The sequence below is a fragment of the Thalia democratica genome, unplaced genomic scaffold, assembly GCF_965202585.1.
Source record: "Thalia democratica unplaced genomic scaffold, ktThaDemo2.hap1.1 HAP1_SCAFFOLD_1550, whole genome shotgun sequence".
Lineage (NCBI taxonomy): Eukaryota > Metazoa > Chordata > Thaliacea > Salpida > Salpidae > Thalia > Thalia democratica.
In genome coordinates this window covers 4,843-28,000 of record NW_028140393.1, presented here as the reverse complement: position 1 = coordinate 28,000, position 23,158 = coordinate 4,843, and the positions used below count along the sequence as shown (strand labels likewise).

Below are 23,158 nucleotides of genomic sequence, written 5' to 3'. Positions count from 1 at the left end.
AATAATTAAATTAAACAAAACCTAGTAAAAAACAAAACTAAACTAAAAAAAACTTGACAAAATATCAATAGTACTGCTATTTTTAAAAGTGTTTATATGTTTTAAGTGGTTTAAATTTAACTGACTATTTAAACATGTATTTAATTTTTTAAATATTGAATTAAATATAACACTTTACTTTGTTTTAGACGATGTTTGTGTTTAAACTAAACCCATTAGGAGACCCACTTTACAATGAATTTGCGAGACTGTTTGATGGACAAATACTTGATTGGTGGATTGATTTTTCAATATTTCCAGGAGGTCATGGAAATTGTATGCAAACAATAGTTTCTAAATACAAGCACCCTCGTACGCCATCTTTAAGTTTGAGTGATTGTTTAAGGGAAATAACAGCTCTGAACAACATTAAGCGAACAAATTCTCAACTTGGACAGTATATTCCAAGTAGGGGTTACTTTGGTTTTTTTGTTGGAGAAAATAAATTCAGAGAAGACATTTTGCACAAAGTAATAAAAACTCCATACAGATACAACAATTACTCAGCTGCTCATTGTTATAAACATTTTGAATGCCCTGCTAAAGAAGAAATGAGTTTAAGTTTGAAAACAAGTAGAGTTGATCAGTTTTGTAAAGTTATCCGATTTTTTAACTTTTTATTATTCGATGAAATTACTTTAACAGAAGTTTTTGGTGTTGAAAATGATCTTATTTACTTTAACAACTCTAATTTACTTAACTATCTACGTATTTCAAGCTCTTACAACTATGAGCGTTTTCAACACATTGATGAAAGGTATCTGAAAACTTCTGGATTTATCAATAAGTTTTATGCAATATGCAACAATAACGCACTAAAGTGCTCTTGGTATTTTATTTGTGAATACAATAAAGACGAAATCATTGAAATTGAAAAAGTGTGCGATTTTAACTTTGATTGTCAAGATCAGTCTGACGAAAGGTATTGTTCAAGTAAGACACATTTTAACTGCATCACAGGGTTTCCAGTTTCAGTTAGCAGAACAAAAGTTAATGATAACCAAATAGACTGTTCTGATAGGTCAGATGAATGTAAGGATAATCCAATAAGTTCAGCAGAAGAAATAATTAAAAACCCAACTTTACGAAAATATATATGGTTTTCTACTGTAACAATATTTTTTCTGAATATTTTTGCTTTAATAAAGTGCTATGCAGAAATAAAAAACCTGGACAAAACGCGTTTGGTTAGTTTTTACAATCTTGTATTTGTAATCAATTTATCAATTTCCGATATAATTTTCGGCTTTGTTTTGGCTACATTAGCGTTGTTTTCAACTAAATTTTCAGGTAAATATTGTTTAAATGATCTAGAATGGCGTTCAAGTTTACCTTGTAATGTTATAGGAATTTTCACTATAGTTTCATCTCAAACATCCTTAAATTTATTGGCATTGATGACTGGGTTTCGACTGTTTACAGTTTATAAACCATTTAACAGTTTAGACAACTATAAAAACAAAGTTATTTTTTTGCTAAGTGTTTGCTGGTTTATACCAATACTGTTATCAATTACACCAATAGTTTTACAAAAACAATTCATGCAAAGTATGCTTATTTCAAGCAACATGTTTCTAAAAAATAAAAGTGTCGATTCAATAGTGAATTTTGCTGATTCGAGTCAAAATAATCAAATGAAAGATAATCCAAGTTTTAGTATTCCACTGTTAAAAAGTAAAAAAAATAATGAACATTTAAAAAATTGGTTTATGAATGAAGATGAAATGAAAAAACAGTACCCAAACACAAGTATCATTGTAAAAAATACTTTCGGTTTTTACAGTTCATCATCAGTTTGCTTGCCTGACTTTTATTCAAAGTCTTTGTTAGCTTCAAGATTTTCTTTTGTTTTAATGAGTTTTAACTTGCTTTTAATAATTTTAATATCAGTTGGATATTTGTTAATATTTTTAGAAATAAGATCATCAAAAGTAAATAACCGTTCTAGGAACAAATCAAAAAATGAAAGAAAATTTATGATAAGAGTGTTTTTGATTGTGGTTACAGATATAGTCTGTTGGTTGCCAATAATTGCATTTACTTACGTCAGTTATTCTGGATGGATGATTCCTGACATTGTTCACCCCCTATCTTCTATTGTGCTTCTGCCAATCAATAGTGTTATAAACCCATTTTTATACTCAAGAGTTGAGTTAATTATGTATGAAATAATAAAAAAGCTTGTGCAGAAGTGCTATGAAAGCGTAATTGTCAGAAAAGTAAGAGCGTCACTTTTGCGCGGAGCATCACTATTCTACGAAGCGACACTTTTGGAAGAACCAACAATTTTGCACGAAACGTCACTAGTTTAATCAAAAAGTTCGAGTATAAAAACTTGTTAACAAACTGTTTATTAATTTATTGCAAAGCAAAATTTTTTGAAAAAAAAACTACTAACTAGAACAGTTAAAGCTAATGCGATAATGACGCTTCGTAGAAAAGTGAAGCTGGTGCAAAAGTGACTCCGTGCTTTTGTGACCTGTTCCGTTACAAATGACTAATGATGTACAAGTGAAATATATCATATAAGTTAGTTTTAAAACTTTACTGATTTAAAAAGTAAAATTGCATAACAACTAAATCAAAATAAAAGTTCTATATAAGACTACTTAGCCTTTTCTTGACACCACAAAGTGTTAAAATTAAAAACCAAAAACCTTGCAATAGTAATAACTGTTAGTTTTATAAGCTAGTGGTTCTGTATTGAAAGTTCCTAATATTGTACACCCCTTGTTTTCTATTGTTCTTTTGCCAGTTACTAGTTTTGTTAACCCATGTTTACAATCAAGAGTAGGTACAGTTATGTATGAACTTATAAAAAAAATATGTACAGAAGTTAATAAAATTTGCAGAAATGCAGAAGCTTCATTTTTACACAGAGCGTCACTTTTAAACATAAACACTTCTACACGAACCGACACTTCTACACTTTAGCCTAATCAAAAAAGTACAGTTTCAAAACCAGTTAACAAAGTTTTCATTCATATATTGAAAAAGAAAAAAGTTTAAAGAAAAAGGTCTTATTTAAAACAGTTAAAGCTAGTGCAAAATCCTGTTTGTTTGATCATTGGAAATTACTTCTATTTGTTCGGTTATTGGAAAAATTTTAATTGTGTAATGATTTGCACAAATTGTGCCTGTTTGTTCGGTTAATGGAACCACTGTACCTGGTTATTGAAAACTGTTAGAACATTTTACTTTTGTCGGTATTAAAATGCATTGAAGTATTATATGTCATTAGAACTGTTTTGTGAAAAGAATGATTTCAAACTGAGTATATTATTATTTTTAACAAATACTGTTTTACAAAAATGGATTTTAATCTTTATTTTTGAAAGTATACTTTTTGTTATCGATATACTTGTTAACTAAACTTACTTTAACGTTTAACCTTTAAAACAATGTTTATTAAGTTCTAATTTTAAACTTATCATTAAATATTTCAATCTAATTTAATATTGATAGTCTATTATAAGTATTTTACCATAAAATAATGTACTTAATTGTTTGTTATATATTTGTAAAATATTGTCTGTCTGTTTAAACTTATAAACTATAGATGTTGAAAAAATTCTGTAAAATTTTTGCTCTAATACTTTTTTATGTATTAATTAAAACAAAAGTGTTTAAAGTGTTTAAAGGTGATGAAACTAGTACAAATATTAAAAACAACATTTTGATTTGTCTTTAGTATATACATTTTTAAAATGATTTATTTTTGGACATGTTTAAAGGTCTACAACGTTACTCTAAGAAATTTATAAAATGCTTAGATTTTGAAGTATGTAAATAAATCCATTTGCATGTAATTAATGTTGCTGATTTTTAATTAAAAAAAAAATAAACTGACATTTTTAATAAAAAAATATTTTCTGTTGTTATTCCAATCACACAACTCTTGGAAGAGTTGTATTTCTTTAATAATTAAAAGAAAAAGTATAAAATGCATATAATACTAAATTATTTTTTAAACTTTGGGTTAAACACTATTGTATAAATACATTTTTGATTTATTGACATTTATTTACTTTTTATCTTTTAACTCTTATACTTTCAATGCACTGAAAAATATTATTGTTAAATATTATTTGGATAACCTTTATTTTATGTAATTTTTGTGAAAAGAAAATCTTTCAACTAAAGACGTATATTAAAACGAAAATTTGTAAAACATCTTGAGTTGTTAAAAAAAAGATTAAAGTTAAAATACTAAAACTTGTATTAAAATATTAAACACAATTCGTTATTTAAAGTTCGATATTTTTTAAATGTTAATAAAATTGAAAATTTTAAAATCACACTTCTCTTCTATTTTTATCAATGAAAGAAAGGTTAAACTTTGTGTTTTTTGCTTTCAGAAAAAAACTTGTGACTTCAATGGGTTTTTAATTTTTTATTTTTCAAAAACCAAAAAATAACATTTTCTGAAATATCGTTTTAAAAACTTTAGAAGTAAACTAAGTTAAATTCGAATACTTTTTAAAAAAACTTTAAGTAATAATGCAAAATAATTCTTCTTTTTCTTAAAAAGAGCTTTATTTATTAATAATATTACATTAAATTTACAATTCATATTTTAACTCCTAACATGGTAGTATCAACTTACTTAAGCCTTGTGCTAAACAAATTTTGTAATTAATTATTTTATTTTAGATAATTATTAATAAAAATTAGTAATTTAAAAAATATGTAATCATGAAAAACTTTTATAAATGTTTTTATTGACAATGATCAAGTGACACCAACCAATGTTTAGTTTGAGCAAAAATGCTTAAATATAAAATGTGTTTTTTCATCTTTTAACTTTTGAAACAATTCTATTTTGTTACTAAAAGCAACTTCATATCTTATTGGATGAATAAAATAGTTAAACAACAAGTATACTTAAACAAAATTATAATTAAACTGATTAGTAAGTAATACTAATGTAACTTTTATTAAATAATTAGTTATAAAACTACAAAGAATATAAAATCAAAGTTTGAAAGCTACTGGCGGGGTGGTTAACTTTGTAGTTTTTCTAAATTAAACAAATAGTGATAATACGAACTTCATTAAATGTAGCTGTTTTCAATACAATGCAACTAATGTAATAATGATTTTAGAACAGATTTTGATTAAACTTTTACAAAATAATTTTTAGCACTAACTAAATCTTTGTTTCATAAAATGAGTATAGTTCCACAATGTAATAGGAGTATAAAAGCAAATCATGTTATAAGAATTAGCAAACATAACTTATTTAGTCGTAATTGTAGACAGAAAAAGAGTTAGAACATAAATACTGTAATAAAGATTAAACTAGAAAATTTTATCTAAATTAAAACTATAGCTTTAGTTTATTTGGTTAGTTTACTGGTTTCATCATAATGAATAGCAATTTATTTTGTAACTGCTAGTGATGTACCGGACTCACTATCCGGGTCCGGGTCCGGCCGGATATTGCCATTTTTGTCTGATATCCGGATCCGGCCGGACTCTAATTTGAAAAAAAAGTCCGGATCCGGTTCCGGCCGGATTCTAATTTGAAAAAAAAGTCCGGGTCCGGTTCTGGCCGGATTCTAATTTGAAAAAAAGTCCGGATCCGGGTCCGGCCGGATCTCTGTTAGGATCCGGCCGGACCCGGATCTAGTTAGTAAAAAGAGCATATTGAAATTTTTTTATAAAAACAAACCCTGTGTAATTAATAAGAGTCATTTTCGTCACTTAAAATTTAACACCTACCCCGATTGGCTCATTTTGTACACGTGACTAATTTACACTTGTTTACATTTAAACTATGAAATAAACATTTTAGAAATGCAACTCTTTACAAATGTTGTAAAATTGAAAACTTTGGAATGAATACTTGCATTATTTGTTGTTTAAAGTTGAGCTCAGAGAATATTTAGAGTTAATACGGTTGAATGTACGAGCCAATGAGAATCATATGACGAAATGTTTCAAACTAAATACTGATGCAACAAAACATCAAAACATGACAGGCAGTTTATATGTAAGCAGTTAGTTAGTTTGGTGAGCAGCTTGAAGCAACAAAATATCTTGAACTTTTTGTGAATGCTTATTGTAAGTAGTGTTTTGTTTTAAAAGTGAATATTTCAACTGGTGTTTAATTGTTCAAATGTTTTAGCCAGGTTTATAGTTTAATAGTTTTTTAAAAGATTTAAAGTTTCTTGTTTACTAAAAGTTTTATTTAATTTTTACTATATTGTTTTAAGTCTTTTGAAATAGATTTAAATAGTTTCCAGTTTTTAAAGTGTTACCAAAGTAATTAATAATTTTGTATATGCTAGTATTTCTTGTTGTGTTTTATGTAAAAGATTCATCAATCAAAACTGTCGTGTCTGATTATAGAAAGTAGTCTCAGTTTGAATTTAGTATTTGTTAGATATTATTTATATACGGTAGGATTTAATTATGATGGGTACTACTAAAAAGTTAAGTGTACCACAATTAGTCCACAACTTTACTACCAAATTGTCAACCTTTGCTAGCTGTTATCTGATTATTAGATTAAAGTAATTTTAAAAACCTCATTCTGACTCAGGCTTGTTTATACTTACTCTAGCTAGTTTTATTGACTTAAACAGTAGCAACCCTTTTAGTTCGAAAATTTTTGGGAATTTTACAAATCTTGGACTGCCTCAAGCTAGTTTAGTTTTTAACAAAAACTCAGGCTAGTTTTCTTTTAGATTTTGAATGAGTTTGAGCTGATCCAGTTTTCAATATTTTGTAATTTTCTAGTGTATTTTGTTCATGAACTTGATTTCAGATTTTTAATTGTAAATAACACCTAAATTTGTAAACCTTGCGGCTAGCTGTTCTACTTATTTTTAGATTAAAGTTAATTTTTTTTAGTGTTTAAAAACCTCATTGTGACTTAGGCTAGTCTATACTAATGATGTACCGTACTCACTATCCGGGTCCGGGTCCGGCCGGATATTGCCATTTTTGTCTGATATCCGGATCCGGCCGGACTCTAATTTGAAAAAAAAGTCCGGATCCGGTTCCGGCCGGATTCTAATTTGAAAAAAAAGTCCGGATCCGGTTCCGGCCGGATTCTGATTTGAAAAAAAAGTCCGGATCCGGGTCCGGCCGGACCCGAAATTGTGGGTCCGGTACATCATTAGTTAAAACATATATGTTGGAAAACACGTACTTAATTCAAGCATTTCAATTCAAATTTGTAACAAGTGAAAGACTTTTATAACGCAGCGCGAGATTAACCTTAACTTTTCTTAAACATTTTTTTAAAATTTAAATACCAAACAAAGCACTTAAAAAATAATATATAGTTGAAACACTTCTAAATTTAAAAATATTTTTGAGTTGAATTGAAACAATTCATGTTTTTTATCGTGTTTTTACTCGTACTTGAGTCGTCAGATACAGTAACTTTCCGCTTGATTGCACACATTGAAGCTTGATCACAGCAATCAACACTAAGTGCGTATTTAAGCGGGAAAAATACTGTAAGTGCAAGAATTAACATTTAGCTAATTTTTTATAAAAACGTGATAAAACACGTTTTCGTTTTTAACAATATAAAGAACAAGTTTAAAAAGTTTAAAGATAATTTAAATAAAATACAACTGTTAACGTGGCCTAATTTAGAAATAACTGACTATTTATATCTTAGTTTTATATACTTTAATATGTGCGGTACTACATCGTAATAAAAAACAGACATGAAGTTAAAGAATGTTTTTATACTTCATATTGTTTTGTTTCATTATCATACTTATTAAACATCATAAACTTTGTTGATAATGAAAGAAAAAACTTCAATGGCTTTCAACTTATAATTTTATTTTTAATCGTTTCAAAAAAAGCTATAAAACATACAATATAAACACAATATTGTATTATCGCTTTCAAAATTTTATGTTAAAACAAAGTTAATTATATTTATTGATTTAATTTTACTCAGTTTTACGTCTAATTGTCGCTTTAATGTACTTGCAAAAATAGTCTCTACGTCTAGTTTTAAAAAAAAAATTATAACTTATGTTATAACAATACCTTAGAAATTAATTGTTAACGTTGACAACTATTGTATTTTAAATTCAACAACAAAAAACTTTAAGTGTTCAAAAACATTTTTTTTACTTATCAGTTGATAGTTCAATAATAAAGCTAACTTTATGCTTTATCGATTTGATGTTTCATTTATAAAGTAGCAAATATTACCAAACAGTTTTTATACTATTTTTATTAACATATGCCGAATTACACTACTGCCTAATTATTATAGAAACAAGTTTTAATACTATGCTTTAAACTATGTCATTAATTTATTTTTATAGTTGCAATTTGCAGTTTATAGAATTTTTTTAAGTTTGAGGTATTGTTCCCATTATTGCAAATTGTATTTAAATTAGCTTCTACGTAGTTGAAACATTTGCAGTATTACTGTTCTGTTTAGTAGTAGTTTTGTTTTATGCAACAAATTTACATAAACATTTTACTTCTAATTGACATAGTCACACACACATAGATGAACTATTTACGTATGTATGATGTTTTTAAGTTTATATACATTATGACAGTTGTATTAATTATGTTTTGTTATTCTGATGAAAAATTTTTTTATAAACACATTTAACTTTTAAAAATAATTGGTTTTTCGTAAGCAAAAACACAATAATTCAAAGATATAAGAATGTTACAACATGTAAATATTTTGTTTAAATTCTTTGAAATAAAAATTGGTAATATTTAATAAAGCTTCATGTTCTTACGTTAGCATTTGTTTTTAAGATTGGAAAATTTAATAATTTATTTTAAACAGCAACTTTTAGTATTGCTCGTTAACAATAACATTGCTTTATTTTTCATCAGAAGGTAGGAGTGTGCAATATGCAAACACAACAATGCCTTCTAGTTAATTTATTTGGAAGTTTGTTTTTTATATAACTAAACGAAATTGTAAAGTTGGTTGATATTTATCATTAAAATTAAAAACAAGAAAAAAAACATTGTGTACTACAACTTCAATTTAAGACAATTAGAACTATAAAAGTAAAATCAAATTACTAGCTCCACCTTTGTATATTTAAGCTAATTATGCAATATAAAGCTACTATTTTTATTTTGAAGTTAAACATATAAGAGTAAACGAAAACAAAAGAAATACATTTAAAAAAAATATTTTAAAATGCTTTACTTAATTAAATTTAATTAAGTACAAACCTTACATACATTTTAACTAATTAAATATTCGTATTACACCTTATTTTCTCCACCAATAGAAAATGTAGTAGTATCCTACCAAGTTTTTTAAAAATAAAACGGTTCTACTTTTATTCATATTATTTCCGAGTAATAGGATTTTCTACGTTTATATTTATACTTACAAGCAAACAGATGTCTTTACTAAAAACAAACACGAAGCAAAACAAATCTGTGTAAAAATAACAACGAATCACGGGTTAAGTTATATATACGTCAATAGTTTTGGATACACAAAAAAAGTATATAATAATCTTTATCTAAACAATTTTGAATACATAAAAAAAAAAACATACAGAATTAAATGCTTCAAGCTTATAAATAAGTTTTAACACGTCAACATTTTTGGCTTGGTATGAACAGTATGATAAGACAAATTTTGTTTCACAATTTCGCATACAAAGACACAAAATTTATTGACGTGTTGAAATGTGTTTCATCTTAAGTTTAGACATTAGTAGTGATAGTGTATTGATATAAATTGCTTTGTGTTAATTTATATAATCAACATAACTAAAAGCTAAATAAGATAATTATTACAAGCCTTTATTTTTATCAAAGAAAATTTTTTCAAAATGCTTATGGATCTTTTTAACGCTTTTGTTTGGTATTTTTTGTATTATTGGAACAATTCTAAACAGTTTGAATGTTATAAACTCAACTTAATTTTATTATTTCGATATACTACCACAGCAAACTTTACACTCGCATTAGGATTAAAAAAAAAGGACTAAATGAAGTTTTACGTATATCTATTTACAGTTTTATTAGTTTTCCAATTTTTTTCTAGCCAGACTACAACTTAACAGTTTTTCTTTCTTTAAAGTAACGATCCTAAAGTTCATTTTGGGAGTTGCAAAACATTGATTTTATTGATTAAGTTTAATAGTTGTGAAGTTTTTTTTTCTTGTAAGTTTTATCGTTGCAATTTAAACTTTACTGTAACAATTTACGTTTAAACATTGCTCGGAAACCTGCTCAGTTTTAGTTTCAATTAATAATAAACGTATTGTATGTTTTATAGCTTTTTTTGAAGTCATTGAAAATAAAATAATGAGTTGAAAGGCATTGAAGTTTTTTCTTTCATTATCAACAAAGTTTATGATGTTTAAGAAGTATGATAATGAAACAAAACAATATGAAGTATAAAAACATTCTTTAACTTCATGTCTATTTCTTATTACCATATAGTACCGCCCGCACATATTAAAGTATATATAACTAAGATATAAATAGTTATTCTAAATTAGTGCACGTTAACAGTTGTATTTTATTTAAATTATCTTTAAACTCTTTAAACTTGTTCTATATATTGTTAAAAACTAAAATAAATCATTTAATCACGTTGTTGTACAAAATTAACTACATGTCAATTTATGTACTTATAGTATTTTTCCGCTTAAATAAAGTGTTGATTGCTGTGATCAAGCTTCAAAGTGCGCAATCAAGCGGAAAGTTACTGCATGTGGAGACAAAAGTATGAGTAAAAACACAATAAAAAACATAAATTGTTTCAATACAACTCAAAAACATGTTTAAATTGAGAATTGTTTCAACTCAATAGTATTCTTTAAGTGCTTCATTTGGTATTTAAACTTTAAGAAAATGTTTAAGAAAAATTAAGGTTAATCTCGCGGTGCGTTATAAGAGTCTTTCACTTGTTACAAATTTGAATTGAAATGCTTGTAGTACCGCACATATTAAAGTATATAAAACTAAGATATAAATAGTCAGTTATTTCTAAATTAGTGCACGTTAACAGTTATATTTTATTTAAATTATCTTTAAACTCTTTAAACTCGTTCTTTATATTGTTAAAAACGAAAACGTGTTTTATCACGTTGTTATAAAAAAATAGCTAAATGTTAATTCTTGCACTTATATTATCTTCCCGCTTAAATAAACTGTTGATTGCTGTGATCAAGATCCAAAGTGCGCAATCAAGCGGAAAGTTACTGCATGTGACGACACAAGTACGAGTAAAAACACAACAAAAAACATAAATTGTTATTATTCAACTCAAACACATTTTTAAACTGAGAACTGTTTCAACTCAACTTAATATTATTCTTTAAATGCTTTAAACAGTATTTAAACTTTAAGAGTTATCTAAAAAAAGTTAAGGTTAATCTCGCGCTGCGTTATAAAAGTCTTTCACTTGTTACAAATTTGAATTGAAATGCTTGAATTAATTAAGTGTTTTCCAACATATATGTTTTAACTCACCTTATACTCAGTTTGGTTAGTAAAATCACAAAAAACTTATTTTTATTGTAACTATTAAAAAAAGTTATTGCTCATGGAACGAATAAAATTTCTATTAAAACATATTTAAATGCCTTATGCATGCATTACGAGTTTCATAACAAGTATCTGCTATTTACAAACGCCATGCTTACATGATATCAAAACCTATATTTTATATGTAATGCTTTAGAGATTTAATTTTAGTAAAACCATACTTTTTAGTTATGTTAACAACCTTTCATCTGATTGTTGTAGAAATTATAAAAACAAGTATTGTGACGTAGGTTAACAAAGTTTGTGGATTGTAGGCTGATGTTTTAGGTAAAACTTATATTTCATCTAACTTTCATCCGCGTTTGTATTAAATTTAAAGAAGCAGCGTTAGAACTTATAAAGGAAGTTTGTTGTAAAATATTATGCTATTAAAATCTTTTAAGTGTTTTATTTAAATTAAGTAGACAATCACGTTAAACACGCAGTCGATAGAAATATGCATAAATATGCTTCTGTATGCTTAAATTATGTAAAGTAAAATTAAATAAAAATTCAATAAAATACAAATAATATAATTACTTTCTAAAAATTAAACATATTAAGCTGTGTAGATACAAAATAAATTGTTACTTATTGTATTGAAACCATTACACTAACCAAAGAAACTTAAGTTATAGTTGTAATATTTATTAACATACTAAATAAATTATGTTTTTTTAGTCTTATTACATGCGTTTCTCGGTTACATGACAGTTCAAAATCGTAAAACTCTAATATAAAGTTAAAAAAAAAAAAGCACACATATGTAGATCTTATTAAAATCTATTTCCTCTATTGCCTCTTATTCTTTTTTGCAAAATCCTAAATAGTTTTTAAGATATTTTAAAATAAAATAAAAATAACTGTGGTTTTTACTTTATTTAAGATATATCTCAAAATTAACTTAGTGTTTTGCAAAAAGAAAAAATTGGTTTTTAGATATTAATAGGACCTACATATGCATAATTTTTATTTGACAAATATAAACTACTTTATTGGTTGTGGCCCTTTCAAGTTAGTTTTAAGAATTTGAATTGTCGGAATTCGAATAGTCGTGCAACCTATTTGCTTATATACTCTTATTACATTGTGAGACTATACTTATTTTATGAGACAAATATTTAATAAAAATCAAAAAATGCAATTAAAACCTATTCTCAAATTGTTTTTAAATGTATTGTATTGAGAACAGTTATGTTTTGTGAAGTTGTTATTTTCAAAAGTAGTTAAATTAGATTAGAGCTACAAAGTTAACCACCCTGCCAGTAACTTTCATACTTTGGATTATATACCCTTTGTAGTTCTATTATTTTAAGATTGAATAAAAGTTACATTAATATTAATTAATATATATTTTGAATTCAAAATTGTTTAAGTATACTAGTTGTTTAATACATGCAATAAAATATGAAGTTGCTTTTAGTAACAAAACAAATTTTCTATATGAAATAAAGAAGAAAATCTTTATTTCAATATAAATTTTGTTGCTTTAATTAGTTTAACCTAAACATTTGTGTCACTGGATCATTGTCAATAAAAAACATTTATAAAAGTTTTTCATAATTATATATTTTTTAAATTACTAACTTTTATTAATAGTTATCTAAAATAAAATAATAAATACAAAATTTGCTTAGCACAAGGCTTAAGTAATTTGATACTACCATGTTAGAAGTTAAAACAAGAATTTTAAATTTAGTGTAATATTATTAATAAATAAAGCTTTTATAAGCACAGATAGGATACTAACTTTTGCATTATTATTTAAAGTATATTTAAAAAGTATTCGAATTTAACTTAGTTTACTTCTAAAGTTTTAAAACGATATTTCAGAAAATGTTATTTATTGGTTTTTGAAAAATAAAAAATGAAAAACCCATTGAAGTCACAAGTTTTTTTTTGAAAGCAAAAAACACAAAGTTTAACCTTTCTTTCATTAATAAAAATAGAATAGAAGTGTGATTTTAAAATTTTCGATTTTATTAACATTTAAAAAAATATCGAACTTTAAATAACGAATTGTGTTTATTATTTTAATACAAGTTTTAGTATTTTAACTTTAATCTTTTTTTTAACAACTCAAGATGTTTTACAAATTTTCGTTTTAATATACGTCTTTAGTTGAAAGATTTTCTTTTCACAAAAATTACATAAAATAAAGGTTATCCAAATAATATTTAACAATAATATTTTTCAGTGCATTGAAAATATAAGAGTTAAAAGATAAAAAGTAAATAAATGTCAATAAATCAAAAATGTATTTGTACAATAGTGTTTAACCCAAAGTTTAGAAAAAAATTTAGTATTATATGCATTTTATACTTTTTCTTTTAATTATTAAAGAAACACAATTCTTTCAAGAGTTGTGTGATTGGAATAATAACAGAAATAATTTTTTTTATTAAAAATGTCAGTTTATTTATTTTTTTAATTAAAAATCAGCAACATTAATTACATGCAAATGGATTTATTTTCATATTTCAAAATCTAAGCATTTTATAAATTTCTTAGAGTAACGTTGAAGACCTTTAGACATGTCCAAAAATAAATCATTTCAAAAATGTATATACTAAAGACAAATCATAATGTTGTTTTTAATATTTGTACTAGTTTCATCACCTTTAAACACTTTAAACACTTTCGTTTTAATTAAAGCATAAAAAAGTGTTAGAGCAAAAATTTTACAGAATTTTTTCAACATCTATAGTTTATAAGTTTAAACAGACAAACAATATTTTACAAATGTATAACAAACAGTTTAGTACATTATTTTATGGTAAATTACTTTTAATAGACTATCAATATTATATGAGGTTGAAATATTTATTGACAAGTGTAAAACTAGAACTTTATAAACATTGTTTTAAGGGTTAAACGATAAAGTAAGTTTAGTTAACAAGTACATCGATAACAAAAAATAAACTTTTAAAAAAAATGTTTAAAAATTTTAAAGATTAAAATCCATTTTTCTAAAAACGTATTTATTAAAAATAATAATATACTCAGTTTGAAATCATTCTTTTTACAAAACAGTTCTAATGACATATAATACTTCAATGCATTTTAATACCGACAACAGTAAAATGTTCTAACAGTTTTCAACAACCAAGTACAGTGGTTCCATTAACCGAACAAACAGGCACAATTTGTGATAATCATTAAACAATTAAAAATTTTCCAATAACCGAACAAATAGAAGTAATTTCCAATAAACAAACAACCAGGATTTTGCATTAGCTTTAACTGTTTTAAATAAGACCTTTTTCTTTAAACTTTTTTCTTTTTTAATATATGAATGAAAAGTTTGTAAACTTGTCTTGAAATTGTACTTTTTTGAATAAGCTTAATTGTAGAAGTGTCGGTTCGTGTAGAAGTGTCGCTTCGTTTAAAAGTCACGCTCTGTGTAAAAATGAAGTTTGTGCATTTCTGCAATTTTTATTAACTTCTGTACATATCTTTTTTATAAGTTCATACATAACTGTATCTACTCTTGATTGTAAACATGGGTTAACAAAACTAGTAACTGGCAAAAGAACAATAGAAAACAAGGGGTGTACAATATTAGGAACTTTCAATACAGAACCACTAGCTTATAAAACTAACAGTTATTACTATTGCAAGGTTTTTGGTTTTTAATTTTTACACTATGTGGTGTAAAGAAAAGGCGAATAAGCCTTTATATAACTTTTATTTTGATTTAGTTGTTAGGCGATTTTACTGTTTTAAGTTAGTAAAGTTTCAAAACTAATTTATATGATCTGTCCATTTGTACATCATTAGTCAGTTGTAAAATAAATCGGTCACAAAAGCACGGAATCACTTTTTTACAAAGCGTCATTTTTTCACTTGCTTTAAATCTATTAGTTAGTAGTATTTTCTTTAATTTTTATTAGTTTTGCAATAAGTTAATATACAGTTTGTTAATATATTTTTAAACTCGACTTTTTTGATTAAACTAGTGACGTTTCGTGCAAAAATGTTGGTTTATCTAAGCGTGTCGCTTCGTAGAACAGTGATGCTCCGCGCAAAAGTGACGCTCTTACTTTTCTGAAATTTACCCTTTCATAACACATCTGCACAAACTTTTTTATTATTTCATACATAATTAACTCAACTCTTGAGTATAAAAATGGGTTTATAACACTATTGATTGGCAGAAGCACAATAGAAGATAGGGGGTGAACAATGTCAGGAATCATCCATCCAGAATAACTGGCGTAAGTAAATGCAATTATTGGCAACCAACAGACTATATCTGTAACCACAATCAAAAACACTCTTATCATAAATTTTTTTTCATTTTTTGATTTGTTCCTAGAACGGTTGTTTACTTTTGATGATCTTATTTCTAAAAATATTAACAAATATCCGACAGATATTAAAACTATCAAAAGTAAATTAAAACTCATTAAAACAAAAGAAAATTTTCTGGCTAATAAAGATTTTGAATAAAAATCAGGTAGGCAAACTGATGATGAACTGTAAAAACCGAAAGTATTTTTTACAATGATACTTGTGTTTGGGTACTGTTTTTTCATTTCATCTTTATTCATAAACCAATTTTTAAAATGTTCAGTATTTTTTATATTTTTTAACAGTGGAACACTAAAACTTGTATTATCTTTCAATTAGTTATTTTGATTCGAATCAGCAAAATTCACTATTTAATCGACACTTTTATTTTTTAGAAACATGTTGCTTGAAATAAGCATACTTTGCATGAACTGTTTTTGTAAAACTATTGGTGTAATTGATAACAGTATTGGTATAAACCAGCAAACACTTAGCAAAAAATTAACTTTGTTTTTATAGTTGTCTAAACTGTTAAATGGTTTATAAACTGTAAACAGTCGAAACCCAGTCATCAATGCCAATAAATTTAAGGATGTTTGAGATGAAACTATAGTGAGAATTCCTATAACATTACAAGGTAAACTGGAACGCCATTCTAGATCATTTAAACAATATTTACCTGAAAATTTAGTTGAAAACAACGCTAATGTAGCCAAAACAAAGCCAAAAATTATATCGGAAATTGATAAATTGATAACAAATACAAGATTGTAAAAACTAACCAAACGCGTTTTGTCCAGATTTTTTATTTCTGCATAGCACTTAATTAAAGCAACAATATTCAGAAAAAATATTGCTACAGCAGAAAACCATATATACTTTCGTAAAGTTGGGTTTTTAATTATTTCTTCTGCTGAACTTATTGGGTTATCCTTACATTCATCTGACCTATCAGAACAGTCAATTTGGTTATCATTAACTTTTGTTTTGCTAACTGAAACTGGAAATCCTGTGATGCAGTTAAAATGTTTCTTACTTGAACAATACCTTTCGTCAGACTGATCTTGACAATCAAAGTTAAAATCGCACACTTTTTCAATTTCAATGATTTCGTCTTTATTGTAGTCACAAATAAAATACCAAGAGCACTTTAGTGCGTTATTGTTGCATATTGTATAAAACTTATTCATAAATCCAGAAGTTTTCAGATACCTTTCATCAATGTGTTGAAAACGCTCATAGTTGTGAGAGCTTGAAATACGTATATAATTAAGTAAATTAGAATTGTTAAAGTAAATAAGATCATTTTCAACACCAAAAACTTCTGTTAAAGTAATTTCATCGAATAATAAAAAGTTAAAGAATCGGATAACTTTACAAAACTGATCAACTCGAGTTGTTTTTAAACTTAAACTATTTTCTTCTTTTGCAGGACATTCAAAATGTTTATAACAACGAGCAGCTGAGTAATTGTTGTATCTGTATGGAGTTTTTATTACTTTGTGCAAAATGTCTTCTCTGAATTTATTTTCTCCAACAAAAAAACCAAAATAACCCCTACTTGAAGTATACTTCCCAAGTTGAGAAGTTGTTCGCTTAATGTTGTTCAGAGCAGTTACTTCCCTTAAACATTCACTAAAACTTAAAGGTGGCGTGCGAGGGTGCTTGTAATTAGAACGTATTCTTTGCATACAATTTCCATGACCTCTTGGAAATATTGAAAAATAAATCCACCATCGAAGTATTTCTCCATCAAACAGTTTCGCAAATTTATTGTAAAGTGGGTCTCCTAATGGGTTTAGTTTGAACACAAACATCGTCTAAAATCAAAATTAAAATGTTATAGTTAATTCAATACTTAAAAACTTAAATACATGTTTAAATAGTCAGCTAAACTTAAACCGTTTATAACATATAAACACTTTTAAAAACAGCAGTACTACTTATATTTTTTTCATGTTTGTTTTTTAGTTTAGTTTTGTTTTTTACTAGGTTTTGTTTAATTTAATTATTACTGAATCTTTTTTGATAAGCAGTTTAGTTTTTTTATAATTTAAAACGGTTTATGAAAACTTATGGCTTACACAAACAAAGCATTTAGTGCTATTGTAGAACTTCAAATAAGCTGTAAATAATATAACACAAACAAAAACAATTTAACTTACTGAATTTATTCTTGAGTTATCAACTGGTAATGGCAAAAAGTATGTTACAAAATAGTCACGTTCATAAGCAAAAAGGCTAATTTCAATATCTCTTTCATATTTATCGTTTGTTTCTTAAATTAAAAAAAAAAAAAGCAGTTTAAGAAATTGAAATTATATCAGTATTGTAAAAAAACAAAAACCATAACTATTTTCATTAACATATAACAAATTATGAACTTATCTACGTAATAATAATGTTTTATTATGTATGCACTTTCTTCATAGCTAAACTAAAAGCTCTTAAACTTAACGAAAGTAAACTATACTTGTGTAACGTTTAAAACTTTCCGTATTTTGACTATAAATTGAGTGAAGTTCAAACTTGTAACTTCAATTATTTGAAACAAAAACATCAAATAAACCCTGAACAAGTAATTTATTTTGTTTGTTGTTTATACACCTAAAAATAAAGCAATCTAACCATCAATGTACGTAAGAAGAAAGTAATCAACAACCTTTCCCTCTTCGATTGTTTTTAATTTTTCTACAGTACAATGTTCTGTGTAAGAAGATAAGTATCCTGTAGTTTACAATATAATTTTAAATTTAAAACAATACAATATACATAAGTTTCTATTAAGGTTCTTAAATGAACCATTAACAATTGTTTCTTACAAACTGAACTAATTACTAACCAGGATAAAAGTATCCATATCTTTTTTCCAATAAACAGCCCTCGTAGTTTGTATAACTTCTGTTTGTGTTTTCTGTAAATTTTTCATTGCAGAATAAAACACGTTTTTTCACATTTTGACAAGTTGTAAAGTTATTTGCCAGAACAATTAGTATACATGTTAATAGTGACTTCATCTGTTCATTAATAAAAAATTAAGTAATCACAAAAACAGATTAAAATATTTCCAACTTTAGTTATAATCAGTAAGTAATTACATCTAGTAAATTATTTTATAGTTTTACATCACTAAAAACTTAAATAGCATTAAATTAGATCTTTATAAATAAAGAATTTCATTTATATTGCCATTTATAATTTTCATAAATAGAAAATAACATAAATAATTAACTACTCAAATAAAACAATAACTTTTATTAACTGTTTAACTAGTTAAAAATTCTATCATTCTTTTTTACAATATTAGTATCGTTAATCTTTCTTTCTTTACAGTTTAAACTCTAACTGAGAATATTTAATTTTATTTTTTAGCTTTTTATAGTTAAATTTAAGTGTGGAGTACGACTCGATGACCGAGGATTTTTCATACTTCGAAGTCTTTAGTTTTTTTTTTTGTGTTTTTTTTTAATAAACTTATATTTTAGTTTCCAGTTATATGTATAACAAAGCATACTAAGTGACCTTTTCGCAAAAGAAAATAGATACAAAAAAGTCGCGTGATTTTATTTTAAAATCGTATACACTAATGTAAATTTTAAAATCTGTACAAAAAATATTTATAAATAGTTCAAGTATTTAAAACTATTAAATTTTATCATTACTGCAAGAACATACTTGTAAAAGTAAACGAAAATTGCTTTGCAAAACACACAAAAGCATAGTTATTTTAAAATTCATAATGTATCTTAAATTATCTAACTGTTTTTAATAATGTTAAAAAACCTGGAATTTATTAAATTGAGTAAGTAGTAGTGTAAAACAATTGTAAAATTTAAATTAATAAAACGTTCACAAAATATAAAGTCAATAAAGCTTTTTATTAATAACTTAACACACAGTTGAATTTCGTTTTTACATTTTGTTTAAGACTATTTGATTTGTTAAACAAAAATTAAGTAATAAAAAAATATGCTCGAATATAAATTTTTATTTAAAAACTAGTTTAAAGGGAAACACAAACTTGATAAAACTTATCAACGATCAAAATTTCTATTGTTTATTTAAAACATTTTTTTTTTACTAACAGCAAAAAAAATATTAAGGTATTTTTTTTTGTTTTTTTTTAATTTAATACTTTCATTTCTACTACATAATACATTTCAGAAATTTCTAATTATTTAGAATATTTTATTTTAACTTTAATTTATTTTATATGATGTTATTTTACTTTGTTTTTTTTTTTATTTTCCAGATAAAATTTCTGCACAAAGAAAGGTTTCATTGTTTGTCAGCTGATAAATCTTTAGTTTTATCTGAGAAAGTTTTATAGAAAAAAATATTTGTTATTTCTACATAATATTCAAATATTCAATTTATTGAACAAATATTTTTGTTTTATATTAAGTTAAAAAGCTTTGTTTTTTTTTTTTGCAATATAAGTATTAAGAAATTTGAAGTATAATCGTTATTTTTTCATGGAATAAATCTTTATAGTAATACTAGAATAATAGCACTTAATAAATAACTAACACTTATATAATGTTAAATGAAGCCTGAAGTCAACTATGTTTAAACTAAAAGATAAAACTAAGACTTTTTATTAGGAAAAAACTTAAAAATCGAAAACAAAACTAGTTCAGAAAATACGATTTTTTTTTGACTAACTAAAACCCTTTTATGTAAAAAAGATATTTATTTAGCTATTGTTGTCAGCAGTATTTTTTTTATGACATTTTTGTGAACTTTAAACAGATGTTAAACATTTTACTGCATTTAACTTGAAAACCTAGTGGTGTTTGAATTTAACCTTTCTTTTAAGATTCCGCCTAGCATTTAGTATGTACACTTTAAACAAAATAATATTCATAATAAAAAAAGAACTTTTTGAAAAACTGTGAAATTATGTTCTAAATGATTGATGATCTAAATGGTGAAGAAGCATTACTGATAAATGAAACTTAAAATTTTTAAGCAGCTTTAAAAGTTTATTGTACTTTTTTTTTAACCAACATAAAGAAAAGTTTTACGTTTTAAAAAAGCATAACTCATTTTTCCAATTAATGCAGAGTTTTTCGTAATAAAAACGTTTAGTTAAGTATGCTAACTTTGAAAACAATTACTTTATATTCTTGTAACTAAAAAGAATATGCAGTGCATACTATGTTAATGAAAAATTTTTTAAGTTTTAATTAAACGATTTTACAAAACTAACATACTAGTGAAATTTAAATTTCTTAAGATAAACTAGTAAATATTAGACTTTTATACGTAAAAACTATAATGACTTTTTCAACGAAGTATTTTGATATACCTAAAGTTTATGTACCGTTTATATTACAACTTAAACAGTTTTTTTACAGATAATAGAGATCAAATTAAAACAAAACAGTAATTAAAAGTATCATATTTTTCTACTATAATTTATTTACTAGATAAATTGGAAAATAGTTATGTAGTAATATGTACTGTTTTTTTTATTAAATTTAACTACATAAATACGTTTATATTCTGTTACACAAAATAAAACTATTTTATTTAAAGCTAACTTTAGCTAAAGTTGTATCATAAAACTTGTTCACGCATATTTTCGGTCTGTTTTAATTGAAAAAAGGACAAAAAAAAGTATCACCCAAAGTTTATAGTTTCTTAAACTTATAGTTTATAGTTCTACATAGTTTTTATGACTTAAAATAAATTACTATTCCAAAGTTTTATTTTGAAATAAAGTCAGTTTGAACCGCAAGTGTCACTGTACACAAGTATCAACTGCATAAAATATTTATTTTAAATAATTAACCAATCAAGTTATTCGAAAGTAGTTGTAAATTTTGTAGGCAAAACACTTGTCAACATAAAATACTTAGCACAGTGCTTCAACTTAGTTTTTGTTTAAGTGTGGTGGAAAAACATACCGGTGTTAGTTATTCGTCAAAATTTATACTTTCGTGAAATTCAAAAACAACAAAAATTTGATAGATTATTAGAAAGGTGCGTTTAGTGCACATAAAAGATTAAATTCTGTAATTGCGTACAAAACATTGGAAATTATATTAGAAACAAAATTAAATACATTAATTTTTAAGCTGCGATATTAAAGTCTGTAATTGCGTAAAGTAAAAATTTTAAAACATTGGAAATTATATTGAAAACATTTTTGAAACTTTGTCAATTCGATGAACTTAAAAGACTAATGGAAGGATTTTTTTTTTATTATACATTTTCTCATTTCGATTACAGTTTTTTGAATATAACATTGTTTGGAACTACATATTTTAAACTTCTAAAAAAAATATTTTAATGCAACTGACTTGAGTTTTTTTTCTGAACCAAACACAAATCATAAATATTCGTTAGTATGTTTATAAAAAACTAAACTAAAAATAATTGTTGGAGTCATTTTGGCACTAATTTGGTTCTATAATTTTTCTTTTTTCTGTTGATTGACTGTTTAAAAAAAGTTGAAGAACTTCTTTACAGTTCAACACCCCGTTCGGCAACTTCGTTGACAACACTCGTGTCTTTTACTGTCGTATCATTATAATTTAAGTCTAAGTAACATTTGTCGTTATTCCCTTGCTCTTGTGGTTAGCAATAAAAGAACAACGACCGCGGCATTAGACTGAAAAAGCAAAATTACTCCTACCATTGCTTCATCTCGCTTCTCTACTTTATCAGTAAATCAGGCAGTTCAGGTGACTACTTCATCATTCTGTTTTTGGCCTCACCCTGTCTTGTTTGATTGTTTAAAGAATCAAAAACCTTGGCTCTGTTTGATAGAGTCGTGTCATAGTCAAAAAACTCAGAGAAACTAGTTTTGCAACAATGTACAATAAGATGGCATTAAACGCAGAGGTTTCAAAAAGCTTACCAAAACTTTTTCTTGCTTATTCATAGTTTAAAATCACAAGACTGTTTTTCTAATATCATTTATTTTAAGTTACTTTAGCTGATAAATGTTATAAATTAAGATTTTATAAATTTTTGTTTACCTAAATAGTCATTCAACAGCTGTTGTACAATAAAACTAGCATTTAATATTTATACTGATTATAAATAAAATAAAAATATATAATTATTTTATATAATTCCTATTACTTTATAAAGAAGTGAGTTTGACCATAAACTAAATCTTACTTTTATAAACAACAATAAAAAAGTAAGAACTTTAACATTTATACACTATACACTTAATGAGAATAAACAAACAAAAAATAAAAAAAAAACAATAACAACAAAAAAAATTCTTCAAATATTTTTTTTTTACTCCTAAATACTTTTTAAGCCCAAATATGTAACTAGAAATATAAAATAATAT

At 25.3% G+C, this 23,158-nt stretch overlaps 1 protein-coding gene across 1 annotated transcript; it reads left to right on the top strand.

Annotated features, from left to right (window-relative positions):
• Nucleotides 1-188: 188 nt before the first annotated feature.
• Nucleotides 189-2,351, top strand: LOC145848600 (relaxin receptor 1-like; the record flags this gene model as incomplete). Its single annotated transcript, XM_082953959.1, has 3 exons — nucleotides 189-315; nucleotides 1,306-1,528; nucleotides 1,988-2,351. Coding segments are annotated over 3 exons (714 nt in total), but the record flags the coding sequence as incomplete, so codon positions are not given.
• Nucleotides 2,352-23,158: the final 20,807 nt, after the last annotated feature.